Consider the following 22,341-nt stretch of genomic DNA (forward strand, 5'->3'; position numbering starts at 1 on the left):
AAAATGAATCAACAATTAACTTTAAGAAATTGGAAAAATTAAAACAGTGCAATACTAGACCGTTAAAAGACAGTGAAATATTATTTCACGAACAAGCCTGTTTATAAAAGTGTATATACACAGATTCATTAGTAATGAAAGTTACACAATAAAAGCTAGATGAATAAATTGCTTACGTGTCCAAGCAGCATGCTATCCCGTCAGCAATACGGCCTACTGCAGATAACTTCAGTATACACAACCATACCGGTGCTCAAAGAAGACCCGTCTGCCATGATGATGATGAACAGGCACTGCTGTAGACACCTCTATCTTTACTGCGGGTCCTTCTTCTGGAAGAAGAAAAATGGCGGCGTCCATGCTGCACAGGAGGACGACAGTGTTATGCAGGGCATTAAAGGGAATTTCATTATCAAAAACTGTGCTTTCTGCGAACCCTCAAAGTGGTTTTCTATTACAGACAGCGTCCTACAACCCCAAACCTTTAAAGCTGAACCTGCGTGACCCCTACATTCCAGACAAAAACAGCGATAAGACGCCGGACTGGCAGAAGACGGCCCGGCATGACAAGAAACTGTTCGGTCGGTACGGCTCAGCGTCGGGCATCGACCCTGCGTCGCTGTGGCCCAGCCATGAGCACTTGGATAAGATCATCGTGGAGGAAAATGAGTGGCACCCCCCGTTGGAGGTAATGCTGAAGAATATCGAGGCCAGAGAGAAGGAGGAAACCGAGAAACGTTTGGCAAAGTAAGTATTGCTAAAATAGCTAACGCCAGTGCACCAATTATCGGACAAGTCGAACAAAAGCTGAGTAAAGTGGTTGTTTACTGTCGGCTGTGATATAATATCTCATATACTATTATTATGTTATGTGAAATATGTAAGAGGCTCGATCTGTTGCTAAGAGAATACAGAACAGACAACAATCAGCAGTGAATACGGGTAGAGAATAGCGCATGATGGAGGACGATGGATGAGAGTTAAGTTCAGCCAAGTCATGTACAGAACTTCAATTAACCGTGTTGTTTAGGCACCTACAGAAAGAACATTCAGCTCCAACATTCAAAACTTCGATTGCAAATACAACTTATAGTCAATAGCATTTGTGTGATTGTTATTTTAAGAAGGTTAAAAAACAATAAAAGGACACTAAAACTGGTTAGTGTTGCACACGAGATGAAGTACGACAAGAAAGGTCAACACTGGAGCAGCAGAGTCAGAAGTAGGGACTTCTACAGTTTTATACATGCATACATTTCCCATTATGCAACTGGATTTTACAAACTGGTGACAAAGGAAAAACCGGCATAAATGAGTGGATAAACATGACGAATTGCGATGCGTCCATACAGATGCACTACGTGCTAAGATTAAGCAATTAACATCCATTCGTTGCTGACATGATTTACATGAACTTTTCCTCTTAGAGGGAAAGGTCACTGCAAACAAATACAAAGTTCTTCTGCGTGATCACCTTTATCCTTATCCTGATGGGAGTGGTGTCTTCCAGGATGCCCCCATTCATAGGGGACACTGAATGCTTTGATGAGTATGAAGTTGATGTGAATCATGTGCTTTGGCCTTCTCAGTCACCAGATCACAACCCAACTGAATACTTGCGTTAGATTTTGAACTGACATGTTATACATCTTTCTCCACCACATGATTTAAACACCAAACAAGAGAATCCGTAGACTTGGAGAGTCAGTGTCCAGGCCCATTGAAGCTGTTCGGGTGGCATATGGTGATTCAACACCTTAAATAAGAAGACCCCTTTATTCAGTTATTTCCTTTAATTTGTCAACCGGTTTGTATTTTGGTAGTCAGTTTGGGTGCGTTTGTATAGATATATAATGTGTGTGTAGGGCTGCGCCATTGGCAATTTCAGTCAATCTGCAGATTATTGATTAATTATTTAGTCTGTAAAATGTCAAAAAACTGTGACGTACATCAAATTTTTCCAGAGTGCAAGGTGGTATCTTCAAATGTCTTTTGTGTTCAAGTCCCAATTATATTCAGCTTATGTTCACAATGAACAGAGGAAAGCAGCAAGTCCTTACAAACAACAAAATTTTGTTCAAAGAGATATTTAAACAGTAATTTCCAACAATCTTCTGTCCGTCGACTTACTGAGTGACTAATTGTTGCAGCCCCATATTTACTTTGGTATTGTTAATGTTGTGCACTGTTCCATAACTAAATTAAGTACAACCAAGCTTGTGTGCAAGGTTTATACAAGTTTTAATAATCATCTGTGTGCTGTGTTGTATTATTTCTGATAGTGTTTTTATTGTGATTTTAATATGGATGAAGGAATATGTGGAGATCCAACAGGATGAGTTATGAGTTCAGTTATTACAGTCTGTCCTCTGAGGAATATGAGCTGCAACAAATGTCATGGCAAGTCATAGTTGCCTTAGTAGGCTAATGCAGTATTTGTTGAAATGTAATCTGAGCCAATCGGCCCATGTACAACTATGCATCACGCCCCACATCAACTTCAGTGATACTAATCTTTTCCATTTCCATTGCAGGGAAAAACTCATAGCAGCAAACATGGCCAAAATGCCCAAGATGATAGCTGACTGGCGCAGAGAAAAGCGAGAAGCAAAACTCAAACTAAAGGAGGAGAAAGAAAGGAAAACAAGGTTGCTGGAAGAGGCCAAACAGCGTTTTGGCAGCAAAGTGGACCCCCGCAGCCCCAAGTTCTTGGAAATGGTTGCTGAAATAGAAAAGGAAGAGAGGAAGAACAAGAAGCTACTGAGACGTAAACTGAAGGAGGAGGAACGGGCGGCAGCAGCATCCATCACGCCTCCCGCTGCCTCCTCATAGTCTTGGACTGAGTCATTTCAGACATAAATAACAATTTGCCCTTGTTTTAACTGTGTCTAATGAGATGGGAGGTGTTCACAATGACACAGTTCAGTGGGACAGCTGTTAAAAAGTGTCTGAATAACCGTTTAGTTCCTGTTTTGTGTTACCTGAGTGCATCCGTAATAACCTGGATGAATGAAAACTCCATCGACGGTTTTGTCTGTAAAACATTTTTTCAGAGTTGTTTGTCCTATTTGTTAAGCATATGCTCATATTTCAGGACTTTCATATATTTAGCTTTATCACTGAAATAATTTCAACTCAACAATCAAATTATCCAAGAAGTATAATAAATACTACAAGATGACATGTTGATGCCCATTTTGGGTGTAATTTAAGACAAACCGCAAACATTCAAATGTAGAATTTATTTATGCAAAAATAATTTTTATTCATTACAAAGTTTTTTTTGAAAGTGTACACACTGATCTGCCTAAACACTAAATCTGATCAGTTTCATACACATTGCAAGTGAGTTTAGAAGAGCCGTAAACAGTTATTTTCACCTCTGCAGCCACACAGAATGGGACAACTGGCTGCTGGCTATTCAAGCCACTTATTCTATTCTACATTAGGCTTTTAAATTCTTCTGTTTTTGGCAATTACTTCTTGTTCAGCACGCTATGCTGAATTTAATTACATAATCACAAACAATAAAATAAAGTCATCACTATATATGTCATTAAATCCTAAAATTTCTTGCATTTAAAATTTATTTATAGTTGCTTTCAATCACGTGTTGATTAAAACTGAGTGTTCTTTAATTTTCTGTGTAAACAATAAAACATCATCCATAAAATAAAATGTCCCTTAGCTCAAAATGTTAAACTCCACTTGACACTTTAATGCTCTTGGAAGGCAGTCTGGGGAGGACGGGCTGTTGTAAATATTCTAACAGCTTTGTCCAGTGATATGTTTGTGCATACTGTGATGAAAAAAAAAACCTGAACACAGTGATAAAATGTGGTTTTCAAAAGTTGAATATGGATAGGAGTTAAAAACCGTGAAATAAAACACACAGAAGTGTGAGGGGAAACAGAGTCCAGTGTGAAGAGCCTTTCCAATCATGAAGAACCGTCTTGCTATAGGTGAGTGTCTTCCTCTTCACCAGGGTCAGCCTTCAGTTTGGCCAGAGCAGCGTGTATCCTGAACTGAGTACGAGACTCCATCGAGTATTCTTTGTAGTTTTGTCTACAAGTAAAAAGAAAACATCATATGTGACACAGCGTGACAGATAAAAGAAAGGGTTATGCCCAAACGCTAAAGTGTTTTAATCACTGACTGACGCAAGGGTGGTCTGTCAACCCCATCTACACATATACTATCAAGAGACCTTTAAGTTAAATTTTATTTGCGTGAAAGTAGTGTTCAATTTTGTTTTTTTATCTAAATTAATTCTTGACTTATCCAATCTGTTCAGTCTTATCCAATGGGAGTAGAGGGGTTGATGTTCAATATTCCAAAAAGAAAATAAGGCAGAGAGCGACCTCTAGTGGTAGAGTAGTGGCTATCCAATGCGCAACAAGAGAGAGGACCACCTGTACACTATAGTATCCTGTCCCAGCAGTCCAATTATAAAGACTGTGTTAATGAAAGAATTCTATTTGCAATAAACAAATATGACAATATAAGTAACAACATAGTGATTATATTTATATATTACATTACATGTACATGGACTCATTTATACCAAGATAAATGTGTCAGTGTAAATTTTTTTTGTAGCCCTCTGAAAAGGAAAGAATGTTTTGTGGCAATAGTTTTTGGGAAATGCGTCTATGTGCTTTTGAGTATAAAGTAAGGTACAGTATAAAAGGGTAAAAGTATTTGTGACTGATACACAGTATGATTCTGACATTATTAAACTGTTAAGAGTCACCAGATAAATGGGAAGGGTCAACACACACTGAATGGAAGTTGATAAATAGTTCATTATTAGTAGTGGTAATTATTGCTGTCAAAAAACAAATCCAGTAGAGAAATATTGTAGAATAAAGTAGCATAAAATGGTTGTGTCCATTGTCTGCTCAAACAGAAAGCAAAAATGCGCTGCCGTGCGAGGTACAATATGTGGTGTGGTCCAGTTGGAAAACAGATGAATAAGAGTTCCCCAGAGTTGAAGGAAACAGGTAACATTTTTGAGAAATTTGTGCACATTAATTACAATTAGTGCCAAAACATAAATGTATACCCTCAGAATATCCCCAGTAGCCAATTCACACCCTCCAAATGCTGCATGCATTTTAAAGATACTGGCACACTCTCACTCCAATTACTGCATGACTTACTTGGCTTTGTGCAGCAGTTTAATGGCCTCCTCCCTTCTGCCTTGGTCTATGTAGAGCAGACTGAGCTCAACCAGAGAGTTGGGCACGAGGTAGTGGTCAAACTTGATTTTCTTTTCACTAAGCACACACAGAAAGAAGCTGAATTAACTCTCACTATCACATACAGTTACATTTTATACATGTTTGTTCGGTACCCTATACTTTACTGTGACATCTTCAGTAATGTGTCTCCTCCTTCTGTATACTTTCTAACTTTTGCCTGAATAAAGGAACAAATGTTTCTTACAAGACCTACTACTCAGAAGACAATGTCAGTGTGATTGTAAACAATGTTAATCTTGATTGCTAAGTAAATATTAACTGCCACCTGATGGGTGAGGATTTTAAAATTGCTAAGCAAACATTAAATTGTCAATACTTCCAGTTACGAGCTGTCCTTAGACAGTGTTATTTAAACGTAAGACAGGTAGAAAAACTTCAGTTAAGATTTGACCAAAGCTAAGCAAATATGAATGTTTAAGCCTTTTAGGCTCATTAGACTCTTTAACTGTTTAATTATTTTAACTGTTGGGACTTGTGTGAAAGGTGTAGTGAAATTTAAAAGTGGCCTTATTTCAACGTGACATACGTTGATCCATGTTGCCAAAAACTGCATCCAGATTTCTACATGCATACCAGCTTTCTCTGTTTACAGTAGATGGTTTTCTAGAAAAATGATCTGTAAAAGCTCACCCACACTTGCACTCACCTGGAAAGCACTTTGATGAAGCATCCCTCTGCGGCCTCAAGCGCACCCTGGTTCTTCAAACACAGACCCTTTAGCAGGTGGATCACACAGCGGTCGTCCACCGAATACTCATTTTCTGTAGAGGAGGGAGCAGACACACACAGATGTGTCATGCGATCTCTATTTGTCTACATTTATATTTTAGGTGAGAGGCACATGTTTTGGAATAAGGTGCACTACCAGGAGACTCCAGCAGGGTGCGCTCTGCCTCCCCCAAAGTCTGCATCATGCCTTCTGTCAGCTCTGGTCGTTTGCTGATCATACTGAAACCGTTCCACATGTACATCATCTCCTATAATGAAACAGTGAATACTGTTAGAAGGCTGTGAAAGTCAAACACACTGACCGTGAGGGTTTCGCATGTGTGTGTGTGTTTCTGTGAAGCTTTACCAGCACTGGCACTGGTAGCTTGATTGGGCGGGGAGCCTTGTACCGCCTGGCTTTACGGATAGCAAACTTCTCAGTTGGGGGAGACTTCCCTGCTATCTTCTGCTTGAAGGTAGGCACTTTTCTGAAAGACACAGAAAATAATAAAAACAGCTTAGGAATGAAGGAATTAGTGAGCATAGTGAAAACTTCTGATACAGGACTGGCATTGTGGATGGGCCGATCAGGCGTGGGCCCACCCACCCGTGCAACTGGCATCCTAAATGACTGGAATTTTCTTTTCTTTTCCTTAACTTTTTAATTATAACATTTAAATACACAATAAAGACTAAATAAAGACTAAAATGTGTTTATTAGGCTACTTTCATGTATGAAGTCAGGACCAATTACAACCGGCCTGCGCACGCACATCATGGTAGAGAGGAAGTTCAGCAGCAGATGATGTTTGAAAAATCTTTTCAAACATAAAGCTAAATTAAAGATCACCTGCAAACATGAATGAAGGCAATTCTCTGATGTGTGTCTGACATGATTTTTGCAAGGAAAAAAGGTATAATTACCACATTGAAACCACACTGAAATCATTAAAATGGCACCTACTCCTTCCCCCTCATTAAAAATTCTTGACAACGTGCAAACATTTTTCAGTGCACAAGTTCAACTGCAGGACAGAAAATCTCCCCTACTTCAGTGTAAAATCCATTCTCAGTTTATGTGCACTGGAGGCTTCACATCACACTTTTGTCTGCTGAATGTTGAACCAGGAGACTATTTGTGATGTCACAAATCACGCTCATAGGCTCCAGCAATCAATGTTAAAAGTCAGAGTATAATTTCGCAGCTGCAAACGTATTTCCCATTGAGACGAGAAAAACCTTGAACACAGACAGGGGGGTGACCTGAAAATCAATGCCTTACTTGACTGTCTCCATATTGTCTTGATATCATACAGACTCTTTCAACTCTTGCTAAAAGCCAGTCTAGCTCTCTTTGCAGTCGATCTCCTTCTCCCTGCAGTTAACTTAAACCAACAATAATCTGGCCACATCCATGTTCATTTGGAACATGGATGTGTTGGTATACAAAATCAACACTCAATCATGCTGTCGTTGAATATTATTTCTGGCCTACAAGACTCAAGTAATGTTTTAATAAATACTGCTGTACAGACAACCACACACTCTCACACTCAAACCTAGGGGCAATGTAGAGTAGCCAATTAACCTAATGTGCATGTTTTTGGTATTGTGGGAGGAAGCCGGAGAAAACCCACACAGGCACAGGGAGAACATGCAAACTCCACATAGAAGGACCCAGACCGGGATTTGAACCTGGGACCCTCTTGCTAACCACTGCACCACCGTGCCGCCCTCGAATCAACAGAGTTTCTGTAATATACAATTAAGCCCCTGATCAGCAGAGACACTATCTGAGTGTGTGAAGTGAGGTCAGCAGCAGACTCTGATCAAACACGGCAACAATGGCAGAAAGCATTGAGGGGAAAACAAATTTGCACTGGTATTGCTGCTGATTTTTCTGTTGACGTTTCAACATTAAAGTTCACCTCTGCTTACAAATGTGATTAACTATGCAGAATAGTGTGTGTGTGTGTGTGTGTGTGTGTGTGTGTGTGTGTATGTGTGTGTGTAATACAGTGTGCACAGTAACATTCAGTTGCCAAAGGAGGAAAGTTTCGAGCTAGGAAGTCAATCGTGGTCAAATAGGCAATATGAGAATTTTTAATTAGGTAACTTAATGTTTTCTGTGGAAAATAAATAACTATATATATATATATATATATATATATATATATATATATATATATATATATATATATATATATATATATACACAGATAAATAACTGCACAAAGAGTACACAGGAGACTCTTTAAGGAGTTTTTGTCTGTGTTATGTGAAACTGAAATATCTCCCAGAAGACAATGCAGCACTGGCCAGAGATGATTCAGCCCTGTACTTTGCATTTTTTAGTGCAAAGTACAGGGCAATAATTTTATTGTCTTTTTACTGTCCCTTTTAACTTATTGGTTTTAAATTGTATAATTCCTATATTTATTGTCAATCATTTTTCTACTTCATTTGCTGTTCTTCACCAATTTTTGATTTTGTTGATCGCCTTCTATTTGTATATGCAAATTTGCTGGTTTTGTTTTTAAATTGGAAACATTTTTGAAAGGTGTCACATAAATAAAGTTATTATTATTATTAGTAGTAGTAGTAGCAGCAGCAGCAGCAGCAGTATTAGTATCATTACACATTCATATTGGCAAAATTCAAGTATATCATGAGTCGTGGAGCAATAGCTGTGTTTATGAGATAAAACACTGAACAATGACAGTGTGTGTGCTTACCTAAAGAGCTCTACCTCGTCCTCCCCAAAAGGCCTGGCCTCGTCGTTAGGTAGCATGCTCAGATAAGCAGCTTTCATGTAAACATACATGGCCTCACAGAGAGAAACAGAAAGACAGGGGTTCATTCATGTTATTTCTCAAGCTGTTTGACAACATCAGCAGACATAACTGCATTCATGAGAGATGGACCCAACTAAATTTGTTCTGATCTTCTTCATACCTTGGACCAGCGGCTCTCCTGGCTCAGTAGGTCTGCGTAGAAGTACGCCATCTTCCATGCTCGCTTATAGGTGAAGCACCACATCAGCTCCCAGTAGCACATGTGATGGAACTGCTTCCACGCCTGCTGGGCCTTGCAGCCATCTTCAAACAGTGTCACTGCCTGGTAGCACCGTGACATTAGACAGACATAAATAAGTATGTGTAACAGTGACACTGTGTTGAGGTATGTTGTGTCTTAAATATTAACACTGGGTGCTGGAGTCCTCTGTAGGTCAGGTGTTTAAAACAGGGCATTTATAATACCACAGTAAGAACAGTTTTTATGCTTCACTCACAAAATGCTCTATTAAAAACATCAAATGTACAGGAAATAAAACACAGGTAGTCAAACCTCATCAATGTTCCCCTTAATCTCTTCAGTCCTGCCTGCAAAGAAGAGGAATATTGCTCCCTGGACAGAAGAAAAAAATATATGAAAATGTGAAAAAATGTGATTTCAGCCTCCAGGGTTGGTCAGCATTACACAACAATCTACTGTAAGTTAAACTGTCATCTATCTAAAAAAACTACTATACAGCAGTTACTCTTGCCCATGTTTAATCAAGTCATTTGCATTTTTGGTTTGGTACACATTGTGTCAGAGCTTTAGAGTTTGTTCTCTGGGATGGGCAGGCATGTAGGTAAAAGGCGGAGGGGAAACGGATTGTGAATTTACAAGAATGTGAGTCAGTTGGAGTGGTAGGAATGATTGCACAAAGGTGTGCGAGTACACTTAAAATGAAGCTAAGATGGTGTAAAAAAAGGATTAGAATGCAGAGGGGATTGCGTGAGTGGGAGGTGGAGTAAGTATCAGATGGAAGTAATCAGGGTGGGAATGTTTCTGGGTGTGTGTGACTGGACAATGAAGAGAAAAGAGAAACAATGTGAGTGGAAGGAGGGATCTGTAAGAAAGCACTGGCATAAAATAACAAGTGTTGAAATAGAAAGATTAAAAGAACATTGAACTGTGGATGTTAAGGTGGCAGTGAGATAAAAGAGAACACAAGTTTGAATGAGGAAGTAGCAAGAGATGAGGGAGAATCTGCTAACTGTCTGCACACTGCAGTGTAAACATAAACTAAAAGAACAACATATAACACAAACTGAACAAATTGGCAATAAAGAGTTTGTTAAGTTTGTTAAAACTCAAACTGTATTTTGTAGGTTTGGCCATTGCGTCCATCATTTACGAGGCTGAGGCAATAACTTTTAACACTAAACCTAAATTCAGAGATGTGGGAACGTGATGACGTTGCTTAAAGTACAATGAGGAAAGAGAACAAGCTGTCTAAACCACTTCAATAATGCACACGATAACAGTGTGCAAGCATAGAAATGGCAACTATATTGTACCAGAAAGATGACCTGACAAGACTTATGAAATATAACCATAATTATCCTTTAACAGTGCCCTTTAGTGACATTTCATTGCACTTCCACAAACGCTGTGGTACTCATGAGATACACAAGTCAAAATAGACAATGTGATATATCCTAATGTTTAGTCCCTGGTATTGGTGAAGTTTCATAAATGCAGAACCTTCCAAGTACAATTCAGTAGCATTTTTCATTTGAACCACAGAATCATGGCTAATAATGTGATCTTTATGTGTAAAATTACTGCGGTGACCGCTAATGCAGTAGCCAGCCAGGAACAAGCTATGCTCAGTGGGCCTGGTTATAGTTTCTCTGTCCTGGCCCAACATTTTCTTTATTAATAATAATAATAATAATAATAATAATAATAATAATAATAATAATAATAATAATAATAATAATAATAATAATAATAATAATAATAATAATAATAATCTATAAAAAGCCTTTTGGGGCATTATTTTAAAACTTCACGAAATCAGATTCTGTAGCTCAGTTATCTCCAACTTCAAATCAGGGTAAATGCTGTATATTCATTCAGAGAGTCAATTATTTCGCTGTTACTGAAAATGACACTTACTTCTGCACTAGCATCCATAATATGGAAAAAAAGAGCTAAAACTTATCTGCTTTCAACCCAAAATTTTAAAGAGCACTGAAAGGCTATGTCCACAATGTAAGATGTTGGTTATTATTATGTAGTTATTAGTTAGAGAGCTGAGATAATAAAGTAGCAGATTAAAGGAACCGGCAGCAATGGCGAAAACCGCATTTACAAACACAATGCACAGGCAGCAGCATGAGTGCCGATGAGAGCGTGCTGAGGTCAAACAGCAGTGTCTTTTCCATTGCCTTTAAAAGCTCAGACTAAACAGTAGTAACCTGTCTTCTAAACTGTTCAGCCTCCTTAAAAGATCCATTACCAACAATATCACACAATGTTAGAACTTGAAGTGGGGTCTCAAACTTGATGTTCACTTTCTGGGATATGTTCTGCTTCTATACCATAATAACCATCATCATGAGTCAGGGTTAGCAAGTGAGCCAGAAGTCTAAACAACCAGACTGAGGGATAACGACTAACTTTAGCTGGTACTACTCGACTAATTAGATAATATTTTTCAAATGCTAACTGGATTTCTTTTCCACATTTTTGACAAAGGGACTGATGTTCTATTAACCACTTCAGCAACAAAACATCAAGCTGTTGTCTTTATCTTCTGTGCATTTCAAACCAATTTTGTCCTACAACTTCTGGAAGAAAGTGGTACTACAGGGAAAGGGGGGTTGCGACACTGTGAGGTATGATCTATACCTTTGTTGAAAAAATACACTTAATTCACACAATGGAATGATCAAGAATACATCATATAAAACAGTCAATAGTGATAAAGTGAAAATTGAAATAAAAATCCTGATTCTTGGTGTCAAGTTGCCGCCACCACATAGTGTGGATGGGCATGATGATTCCGTTCTCTCAGCAGTGTCAAGACTCCTCGCTATTGGTCAACAGAGCAAACTGACATGCCAAAGTTCAAAGGTCACTGATGTTTGTTTTAATGCTGGCTTGCAAGATTTTGCCAGCTGCAGGACATGTCATAACTAAAACGAAATGTGTTTTTGTGACGACTAGTCTCTCTAATCAACCCTCTATGGCTCTATGTTCAGCAAATGAACGTCGTCTGGCTCTGCCATCCCTTCGCACAAGGCATTCCCAAGCCAGACGTTTCTCCCACAATGCACCATGCTGCTGGAACAGTCTGCCAGCCACAGTATGAGCAGTGGCATCCTCCTTTTCCTTTAAAAAGCACCTGAAAACTCATCTCTTCCAACTGCACCTTCTCTCCTAACAACCCTAACCCTCTAACCACCCCCTCACTCTTTCATGTTCTCCTGTTCTCCACTCCTGCTCTTCTACTTAAGCACTTTTAATTATGTTTTAGCTCTTATTGCTTTAGCCTAATTCTATTGTACTGAAACTTGTTGTTACTCATTCTGTAAGTCACTTTGGATAAAAGTGTCTGATAAATGAAGTGTAATGTAATGTAAATGATGCATTTGTTAGAGATAATAGGTTGCTATGCTTATGACGTCAGCCTGAGGCCACATTTGCAACTGAATAGCACACATTTACACTTTTATTATCAGACAGAAAGCCCCCAGCTTTTACTCGAAAGTGATTTAGTCTGTAAAGAGATGATCCATATTGCCACTCACCCGTGGATAGCGGAGCCGGAACGGTTTCAGCAGGCTTTCAGCTTCATTCACTTCTCCCTCACCTGTCCCTGTGGGGTTAGAGGATATGATGTGTTTAATCATACACAGATTTTCCTTGGAGTGAATAATGTGTGGAAGGTACCACACAATGAGAATCAACTAAATCTCAGATTCATATAATGTATGGACAAGGTAAAGCACTACCTAATATAAATGTGAGAAAGGTGTAGTAGCAGAGCAGTAGCAGAGCGCACAGCATGGAGCGTAGATTCATCCCCGTCGCGCCATCTCTCAGCAGGGACAGACCATATTCCTAAAACGGGACCACACATGTAGAAGACACCTGTGAGCATGTCAGATAGCAAAGGCATGATGGAAGAAATCTAGAAATCACACCTTGTCTCCAGAGAAGCCGGCAAACTCCAAAACTTTGAGTATCCGTGGAGGAAATAGAGACAGCGTCTGTAAACAAATTAGACGTCATGAACTGTCATACACATGATGACACACAACCAAAGGTGTTTAAATTATCCTTTAATGGAGATTATTTTGTGACGTACCAGATTAAACGCCCCTATTCCAAATGATATTCCTCCCTCTAAGTGGACGTGGCTGGGTCCTTCGACACAGCTGTGAGACTTTATGAGGGAGTGCAGCTCTCTGGATGATAAAAGGCGACTATGTCAATTGTTTCACAATACAGCTCAGCATAATACTGTGTAACGCCAAGACATGTAACCAACAATTTTAAAGTTGCACATCCACAAAGTTAGGAAACTTGTCAATTACAGTTAAGTCCATATATATTTGGACAAGCATAGTTATTAATATTTTTGGCATTTGGCCTCTGTACACCACCACGTTGAATGTGAAATGAAACATGCAAGATGTGAGCAAAGTGAAGACTGACCGTTTTAATTTGAGCAGGTTGACAATAGTGTGGCATTAAACATTTAGGAATTACAGACATGTCTATACACCTGCCCCCATTTTTGCTTAAGATAACATAATTACAAATATAAGAATGTTTGGATGAAAATCCTTTGCAGTCAGTGACTGAATGCCTGAAGTCTGGAACCCATGGACATGACCAAATGCTGAGTTTCCTCCTTTGAGATGCTTTGCCAGGCCTTTACTGCAGCTGCCTTCAGCTGTTACTTGTTTCGCGTTCTTTCTTCCTTCAGTCAGTGAAAAACAGGCTTTTTTAGGTGTTTTCTGGCAAAGTCTAATGTGGCCTTTCTGTTGTTGAGTGTTAGCAGTGGTTTGCACCTTGTTGTGAAGCCTCTGTATTCACATGAAACCGTCTCTTGACTGTAGACTTTGACAATGACATGCGTACCTCCTCAAGAGCGTTCTTGACTTGGATAGGCGTTGTGGAAGGGTTTTTCTTCACTAATGACAGAACTCTGCGGACATCCACTTCAGTTGTCTTCTGTGGTTTTCCAGGCCTTTTTGGTGTTGCTGAACTTGCCAGTTAATTCCTTCTTTTTAAGAACATCCCAAAGTGTTGCTTTGGCCACTCGCAATGTTTTTGCCATCTCTCTGATGGGTTTGTTTTGTTTTTTTCTTGCACTGGCATAGACGCCTCTTTGAACATCATGAGTGTTCCAGTGTACAGCTACCAAATGCAAATGTAACACAACCAATTCCAGACCTTTATCTGCCTGATTTGTCATGGACTAATGAAGAAACAGGCCATACCTGATCATGAAACTGCTTGTCAGCCATTTGTCCCATCATTTATGAGCCACCAAAAATGGGTGGGTGTACAAAATTGACTAAGCCAGTGGATAAAATGGTCAATTTAAAACTGAAATTCTTCACTTCGCACACATCTTGAGTGTTTCAAGTCAACGTGGTTGTGTACCGAGGCCAAATGCCAGTAAACTTATACCAATGTATGGACCTAACTGTACATATTAAAAAAAGAACTAGCAAAATCTGTGCAGCAAAGGACAAGATATCCTGACTATCAGTCCCTTGTAGGAATCAAGCTCCAAAAAACACTTAAAAATTGCAAGTTTGGGCACTGAAGAGCTAGAAAATAAAGATAATGACAAATGTAGACATTAACATCACACACCTGATATTCACTAAATAACAGTCCTGTTTTTCCTTTCATTACTTACTTGTAAATTAGGTAACTGTTTCGTACTTTGATTCCTCCTTTGATAAAACTCACCATGTTCTCATCCTGCAAAATAAATGAATATGTGGGAATGAATAGAAAAACCTATTTAATGCAGGCACATGAATGAGGGTGCCTGGATTACAATTCATTCAAGTGCCACAAATTTAAGACAAGATAAATGGAACTTCCATAACACATATATTCACTGGAGACTTTCTAAATTACACACAGCTGCAGTAAGCTAGCACCTACAGCTATATCAAGATGTACAGTTGTTTCTGCGTTTTGGTTACTGCACCTGTAGAAAGGTGAGAGCGGCTCTTTGGAGTTGGCACTCTGCATAACACACCTCAGCATGAAGCTGCACTGCAAAAACACATCCATATCAACACACATTAAGTAATAAATAAGACACAATGATCATAGTCAACAAGCAGTAAAGTATGGAACCCAGCTCCAGACAAGAGCTTCCAGCCTGAATTACACACTCACACACCGATTTGCAAAACTAGCTACTTCTCGCTTCTGCTAAATTTGGCATCACTTCAGACAGTATGGAAATTGTTTCACTGCTACTTCATCAATCGCTCAAATCAAATAATGTGTAAAGAAGACAGCCCAAACCCTGATGTCCCCCACTCCTCTTCATTCTGTCTTTTCTAGATTTTCCTACCATTACTAATACTCTAGCAATGCTTAAGTATTTTTCATGAAGCTAGCTGCATTTTACAGATAGCAGATATGACTAAATATGACTAAATACCTGCAAAACAAGTGACTGCACTATCAGTCACATCTGTGGAGGGACAAGGACAATTTCACAGAGACGTTTTGTCTATGGGCGTTGAATGTTAGTGGAAAACAGTAAGTCTGTTGACAACACTGTGATAACAGTACCCTGACCTTTAGGGATACTTTAGGTTAAACAAATTTGCTATCAAACTGTATAGGTGACATCACTGACACTCTGCCAATTATACAGATTATCCCTATTAAAAGGAAGATACAGCATGAATTACATCTTTTCCCCAGTGCATTAACACATTTTGTATGGATTTCAAATGCGGTGAGACATCTGAGTCTTTTACCTTCAGTGAGTGATTCTCCTACGAACTTGTTAGCCAGACCAGGGGACTTTCGCCGAAACCTGAAAACACCAAACAATATTTCAGTGTCGCTATCTTAGCAGCTGCTATAATGGCTATAATGGCTCATGCAAACACAGTCAAATAGGTTGTATGGTCAGAAACATGTAAATGCACTCATATAAATTTATGGCTCACAGACTGTAGAAGAGTCAGCAGTAACTTGGAGAAATGAAGCAAGCTAAGTCTTTTAAAGTGTAAAAAAATGTCAGTCTATGAAATGACTCAATGATCTTTCAAAAAACAAAGTTACATTCACAAGAGACCCTGACCTCTGGCACACCTCCTGGGCACTCTTCATGGTATTTCCTGCATTGCTGATGTCATCATGCTGGAAAGTCATCATGGCCTGCATTTCCAGCACTGTGGCGTAGATAAGAGCATGGTACATACTCTCATTCACTCTGCACAGAAAACATGAAGTTTCAGAATTAACATCACACACCATACTGTGAGCAAACAGAGGTAATGTGAGGAAGACAGCTACCATATGACCTGCGTATTTTCCTGTTGAGAAAAGATAACAGTAAATATCTGGTTCTCTTTATTCTCTCTATCTCCTCTACAGTCCCAGCCAGTCTTGTGTATAGTGTTTATTTTGCAGGGCTGCCTTTCTGTTTGGCTGTTGAAACAGTCAGCCCTTGGGCGTCAGCTTCAGCAAACACTTCATATCCTGGAGAATTGAAGCCCGTGGCCACCATCATTTCTTGACTAACAGGAAACCCACTACTTCACAGCTGACAGCACAGAAGTTTCACCCGCAGCAAAATATTGCTGACATCATACGAAGACATACCACAATGAAAGCGTTAAAAACAAAGCACATACTGCACTTCAAACTGAAACAGTAAACACTCATTAGAATGCCTGTGACTCAGGATTATTCTGTTACCTTGGCCGCAGCCTCTCAAGGCTCTCACTGAAGTGGTTGTTAAGGAAGAGATCCAGGGCCTCCATACACTCATCCAGGCACTCTCTCAGGGTCATCTGTGAGGAGCTGCCACGCAAACAAACGCACACAGAAACTGTAGTCAACCTGTTCTGAAGGTACAGGGGTTGCAACAGCAGCACAGTTGCACACTGATGAACATGCGAGATCCTGCGTTGTCAAGTAAGAGGAGCAAACAAGCTTTGAAATTGGCTTCACATGTTAAGATCTGTCCACTAAACACGGCGCCCACACAATTAAGAGGTCACGCAACACACCGCAGCATCTGTCCTCGAGTGTCACCGGTATTCTATCAGCTGTTTTGTTTACACAGGCCCTGCTGGTGTCTCGCCACTGGTGCTGCGACACCCACGACTTAAATTCATGGCACCGAAAATGAGGATTCTAACAATTTACTAGCGTTTCCTGGTGCAAGTGAGATTGGTTATTGTGTTTCATTTATTTCCTGTCCTGTGAGGTGTTTCACCATTCGCTGAGCTAAACACAAACTCTTGTCTCTGGATCCGGCTGATACAGAAACCGAGAAACAAGTCCTACTTTTAGTGCGTCAACAAGTTTCCAGTAGCCTGTACTCACTTCTGTGCAGCATTTGCGCTTTTCCCATTGGACATGTCCTCTCTCCGGGCGGCGTGCCCCAACACCTGTTAGGAGCTCAGTCGTACTAGCAGAAAATCCACATGCATTCACCGAGTACACCGTGAAACCGAGCTTTCAAACGAGAGCAGGTGCGAGCAAGTTGGTGTCAAGCTGCAAAAACTTTCTTGTCGGTTAAATCGACGTGAAATGCTCTAAGGTGCAGGTATGCGCTCATCTGTGCGGAGACGCACCTGACTCCTCCTCTGTGACGTCACTGCCACGCACACATTACACAGGCTCGGGCGGATATCCATGTGAAGTCCTCTTCTGGACAGCTTCATAACATTTAGTGAGAATAGTATGTGCAGTACGACGATATCTTATTGAATGCTTTAGTAAGGGATCATTTGTACCAGCTTGCACATGACTTTTGAAGAGCAAGATTACTAGGAGGACACTTTAGTACAATAAATTAACCAAAAAAGTAAATAATTTGTAATAAATTCGATATTCATTCAAGGTTTGGTGCCACATAGCAGATAATTCAAAATTAAGAGTTCAGGATGTGGTGCAGATTCATGTCTGTACTGTTACACTTGGGCCACTTGGGGGTGCTGTTGTCATATTTATATAAAAAATTGATGAGATGGCTTCATTAACTCGATTTTCTTCATGAACATGAATTTCAATGACTGTTGAACACTGAACGTTGTACAGTCAGTAGTCTAAAATAAAAATAATTGTCTTCTGCCACTGACAATGCATTTTTTCTTACATACGACACCTCCAACAGCTTCACAAAGTACCTGAGCTTTTAATTGTGCTCTCTCAGTCTGTTAGAACCTTCTGTCTCACCTTATCTGTCAGGTCTTATTCTGTTTTAAATATGGTTTACTGTGTTTTGGACAGTTTTATTTTTATCTGAGGACTTTTGCTATTCTGTTAGAGTCAGATCAAAGATCGGGACCCAAAATGCAGACGCAGAGGGAGGGATAAAGTGAAGGAAGGAAAGTTTAATTAAAGTATTTTTAAAGAGGAACAGAAGGAAACAACAGGCAGCTGGGAGTCAAGGTAAAAATGGTCCAAACAAATAATCCAGATGACAAAGCAAAGGCAGGGCTCACAGGTATGACAGCAACCACAGAGAACCTGACAACACAAACAAGGAGAGCACAGGTATATATAGGGCAGGTAAGGAGAAACAGGCTTATCTAATTAGGGGAGGAGCAAACAATCCAAAAAGGAAGGAAAATGGAGGACAGATAATTATTTCTGTTAGAAAGGATAATTAGACCACCAGCACTCAGTTAAACAAAAATCTATGAAAATTTAAAATATGTGACTTATCTCACCACGATCATGATCTTCTGTGAAGTCTTTTGCTGACATGCCAAATCATTTCACCATGATTGGCAGCTGGCCAGGAGACTCTTTGGTGATGTTATTAGGAACCTCAGTGATCCATCAGCTCATGTTTGTCTGAAACAACACAAAACAAAAGCAGTCAAAATACTGAGCGTTCATGTTTCACCAGCCACACATAGTTTGACATGTCTTTTTCCTGGAAAAATAAAGCAACATGGCTGATCTTCAGTGAATACTGCAATAATACATCAGTATACGTACTGAATCAGCTGTGTCTGCAGCTTGTTGGACTTTGGCTACCGAAGACTGAAGAAGGGAGACGTCATCTATGTGAAGTTTTCAGGAAGAGGGAAATGGTGACTGTTCGTGAAGGATGGAGCTGCAGGTGGTGTCTGCTGTAGACGAGAGGAGGTGGCGACTGCAGGGTGTTGAAAGTCTCTGAATTTTGAGCCCCAGAATCTTCAAGTGAAAGCAGCGACTTTGGCTTAGTGACAGGAGGTGGAGGTGGAGGCTCGTGCTGCATGTATCTGCATGAATCTGCTGTGTCTTTTTGCTGTCAGCTGATGCAGGTGGCAATGCAGCTTTCTGGAACAGGAGTTTGCGAGCAGGAGTTGTAAGTCTCTGGAGGTGGACGCACTGAGACACAGTTATCTGAAAGAATGGTGGAGGTAGCACTGGATGTCTCTGGCAAAGGTTGTAGGCAGAGTTTTAGGCCCATTGCTGTCTGTTAGAATCTTCAGGTGGAGAAGGAGGTGTAGGTTGCTGACAGAGCCTGTAGGATGATTATGATGGAGCTGCAAACTGCAGGCAGAAGATGAAAAACTCTGCAGGTGGATGTTTGGACTCCCATACTCTTCTAGAATATGTAGATGCAGGACAAGGCACAGGTGTCTGGAAGCAGGAGGACCCAACAAAACCCCCATGAGCAAGCACTCGGCGACAGTGGCGAGGAAAAACTTCCTTTTTAAAGGCAGAAACCTCGGAGCAGACCCCGGCTCAGTGAGGGCGGCCATCTGCCTTGACCGGTTGGGTTGTGTGTGAGAGAGAGAGAGACAACTGTGCACAAGTATGGTGGAGGTGAAAGATGCAGGTTGCTGAGAGAGTCTGTAGGTTGAGGTCAATGGCACAGCTTTCCACCACAGTCTTTAGGTTGGTGGCACATGATGCTGGACATTGGAGCTTCAGCTGTCTGCAAGGATCCACAGGTGGAGGAAGCTGCAGGTTGCTTGTAACGGCTGTGGGCGGCGTGTCAAACCCAGGAAGTCTGTCAGAATCTGCATATTTAGGATGCTACGGATTACTAGCAGAGGCCAGAGGTGGAGTGTCAGGTTGCAGATCTCTGCAAAAGTCTGCAGGTGGAGGCAGCCATGCAGATGTTTGGCAAAGTCTGCAAAATGGAAGACACTGAAGGAGGAGGATTGAGCTGCACTTTTCTACCAGAATCTGCTGATGGAACAAGAGGAGGAGCAGCTCTTGGTAGTGTCTATAGGTGGAGGATCATGGTGCAGATGTCTGTCATAAACTGGAGGTGACATCAGAAGGGTAGTGGCACAGGTTGGAGCGAGAGACTGGTACTGGTGATGCGTGGTGATGACAGCGATGTCATTTTTTGGCATAGGATGGAGGAGGACATTTTTTCTTCAGGTGTCTGCAAAAATCTGCAGGTGGAGGAAACTACAGATTAGTAGCAGAGGCCAGAGGCGGAGTGTCAGGTTGCAGTCGTTTGCAAAGGTTTGCCAGAATATGCAGGCTGATGAAGCTGCAGTTAGCTGGCAGAGGCCAGAGGTCCAAACTATGGCACTTGGCTGGAATCTGCAATTGGAGGGAAGTACAGATTTCTAGCTGAGGCCAGAGACGAAGGTTGCAATGGTCCGCAAGAGTCTGCAGGTGACGAAAACAGTGCAGTTTTTTGGCAAAGTCTGCGAGCAACGGAAGGCACTGTAGGTGGAGGTTTGGTCTGCACTTTTCTACCAGACTCTGTAGGTGGAGGAGGAGTATGAGGAGGAGGTGCAGGTTCCTGGCAGAGTCTGTAGCAGGTGGAATGTGGTGCAGCCGTCTGTTATGAACTGGAGCTGGAAACGACATCACGAGCTTCATGGCACATACTGGAGCTAGAGACATGTGCTGCGTCTGACTGCGTAGATCTACAGGTGGCAATGCAGGCTGCTGGCATATAATGGAAGAGCATGTCCCAGGTGCAGCTGTCTGCAAGAATCTACAGGTGGAGGAAACTGCAGGTTTCTTGCATAAGCCATAGGAGGAGGCGGAGGCTTTTGTCTCCCAAAATATGCCGATGGGCAAAGCAGCAGGTTCCTGCCAGAATCTGCAGGTGAGGAAGCTACAGATTACTAACAGAAGACCGAGGTGGAGCCTTGGATTGAGCTGAGTCTGTCTCCGTGAATTTACGGGTGGAGGCACCACTGTAGGCTGTTCACACGTTCACGTGTGATGGTGGACACTGGAGCCGCAGCTGTCTTGAAGAATCTGCAGAGCCAGACGATGCAGATGGAGGTCAAAGTGCAGGTTTTTGGCAGAGACTGCACGCGGAAGACAAAAACACTTGAGGTGGAGGCCTTGTGCTGCATTTTTCTTCCAGTAGCTGTTGGTGATTGAGGAGGAGGTGCAGGTTTCTGGAAGAGGATGCCGGCAGGAGAGGGAGGACACAAGTCGCTGCAGTCTGTCTGAATGCACAGGTAGAGCAATGGATAATATAACTAGCAGTGAAGCTCCAAACTGACTTGATCAATTCTAACATACATTTACAAACACTGATTTTGTTCATGAACATCTCCTAAGAATTCTGAGTATGTGACTCACATCACCATGTTCATGATGTTCTGTGAAGTCTTTGGATGATGTGCCAAATCATTTCCAGCACCTGACCAGGCAGCAGTTTGATGTTGTCATTAGGAACAGCAGTGATCCACCAGCTGATGTTTGTCTGAAACGACACAAAACAAAACCTGTTAAAGTATTGAAAACATGTTATTAACGTCTCTCACGTGTAGCTTTCACTCTTCAGCAGCCACTCTTTTAGTTTGCTGCACCTTTTCTGTGCAATTTACTGACTGGATTTCAGTTTACATGAGAAACATTAAGTACAAACATTTTTAAAATTTGGGAAACTCAACATGGCTTATCTTCAGTGAACGCTGTAACAATATATCAGTACACATACTGATTCAGCTGTAGTGGCGGCTTGTTTCAGTTTGGCAGCTCAAGACCGAAGAAGGGAGACATCATCTCTGTAGAGATTTCAGGAAGAAGCAAACTGTGACTGTCGGCTGCACCAGATCGGTGGATGGTGTAGCTGTATATGGAGGCGGAGCTGTTTGGCAGAGTCTGCATGCAGATGATGGAAAACACTGCAGGTGGAGGTTTGAGTTTTTCTTCCAGAATCTGTAGGCAGAGGAGGAGGAGGTGCAGGTTTCTGGAAGAGGATCCGTGAAGGAGCGGACTTTGGCTTTGGAGGACTTGAACAATCCATCAGAATGTCCAGGTGGAGGTGGCAGCAGATATTTCTGGTTGTGGGTAAAAGTTGACAGATTTCTGCCCGAATCTTCAGGTGGAAGTGGTGGGTGCAGGTTACTGGCACAGGCTGTAGGTGGAGGCA

At 41.1% G+C, this 22,341-nt stretch overlaps 2 protein-coding genes and 2 long non-coding RNA genes across 5 annotated transcripts; 1 reads left to right on the forward strand and 3 right to left on the reverse strand.

The window, feature by feature from the left end:
• The first annotated feature begins 285 nt into the window (after positions 1 to 285).
• Positions 286 to 3,031, forward strand: gadd45gip1 (growth arrest and DNA-damage-inducible, gamma interacting protein 1). The gene is made up of 2 exons (XM_046415432.1): positions 286 to 747; positions 2,535 to 3,031. Exons 1-2 carry the CDS (start codon positions 347 to 349, stop codon positions 2,830 to 2,832), a joined length of 699 nt encoding a protein of 232 aa, XP_046271388.1. The 5' UTR covers positions 286 to 346; the 3' UTR covers positions 2,833 to 3,031.
• Positions 3,032 to 3,223: 192 nt separating this feature from the next.
• On the reverse strand, positions 3,224 to 17,664 carry zgc:158403 (tetratricopeptide repeat protein 39A). Of its 2 annotated transcripts, XM_046415430.1 has the most exons (18): positions 17,364 to 17,664; positions 16,731 to 16,835; positions 16,111 to 16,242; positions 15,782 to 15,840; positions 14,992 to 15,059; positions 14,692 to 14,756; positions 13,123 to 13,222; positions 12,959 to 13,024; positions 12,767 to 12,875; positions 12,563 to 12,630; positions 9,321 to 9,380; positions 8,928 to 9,089; positions 8,708 to 8,799; positions 6,340 to 6,460; positions 6,130 to 6,241; positions 5,911 to 6,025; positions 5,163 to 5,279; positions 3,224 to 4,065 (listed from the first exon to the last, which is right to left on the reverse strand). In XM_046415430.1, exons 1-18 carry the CDS (start codon positions 17,396 to 17,398, stop codon positions 3,957 to 3,959), a joined length of 1,695 nt encoding a protein of 564 aa, XP_046271386.1. In that variant the 5' UTR covers positions 17,399 to 17,664; the 3' UTR covers positions 3,224 to 3,956. The 2 variants fall into 2 exon arrangements, with proteins under 2 accessions (XP_046271386.1, XP_046271387.1); XM_046415431.1 differs by lacking the exons at positions 16,731 to 16,835; positions 17,364 to 17,664 and having other exon boundaries at positions 14,992 to 15,054; positions 16,111 to 16,166.
• A 340-nt stretch (positions 17,665 to 18,004) lies between these two features.
• LOC124072850 lies at positions 18,005 to 19,411 on the reverse strand. The gene is made up of 3 exons (XR_006845609.1): positions 18,990 to 19,411; positions 18,716 to 18,842; positions 18,005 to 18,512 (listed from the first exon to the last, which is right to left on the reverse strand). It is a non-coding gene; the product is annotated as an uncharacterized LOC124072850 (long non-coding RNA).
• Positions 19,412 to 21,245: 1,834 nt separating this feature from the next.
• LOC124072848 lies at positions 21,246 to 21,973 on the reverse strand. The gene is made up of 3 exons (XR_006845607.1): positions 21,907 to 21,973; positions 21,546 to 21,669; positions 21,246 to 21,409 (listed from the first exon to the last, which is right to left on the reverse strand). It is a non-coding gene; the product is annotated as an uncharacterized LOC124072848 (long non-coding RNA).
• Positions 21,974 to 22,341: the final 368 nt, after the last annotated feature.

The sequence above is a fragment of the Scatophagus argus genome, chromosome 16, assembly GCF_020382885.2.
Source record: "Scatophagus argus isolate fScaArg1 chromosome 16, fScaArg1.pri, whole genome shotgun sequence".
Classification (NCBI taxonomy): domain Eukaryota; kingdom Metazoa; phylum Chordata; class Actinopteri; family Scatophagidae; genus Scatophagus; species Scatophagus argus.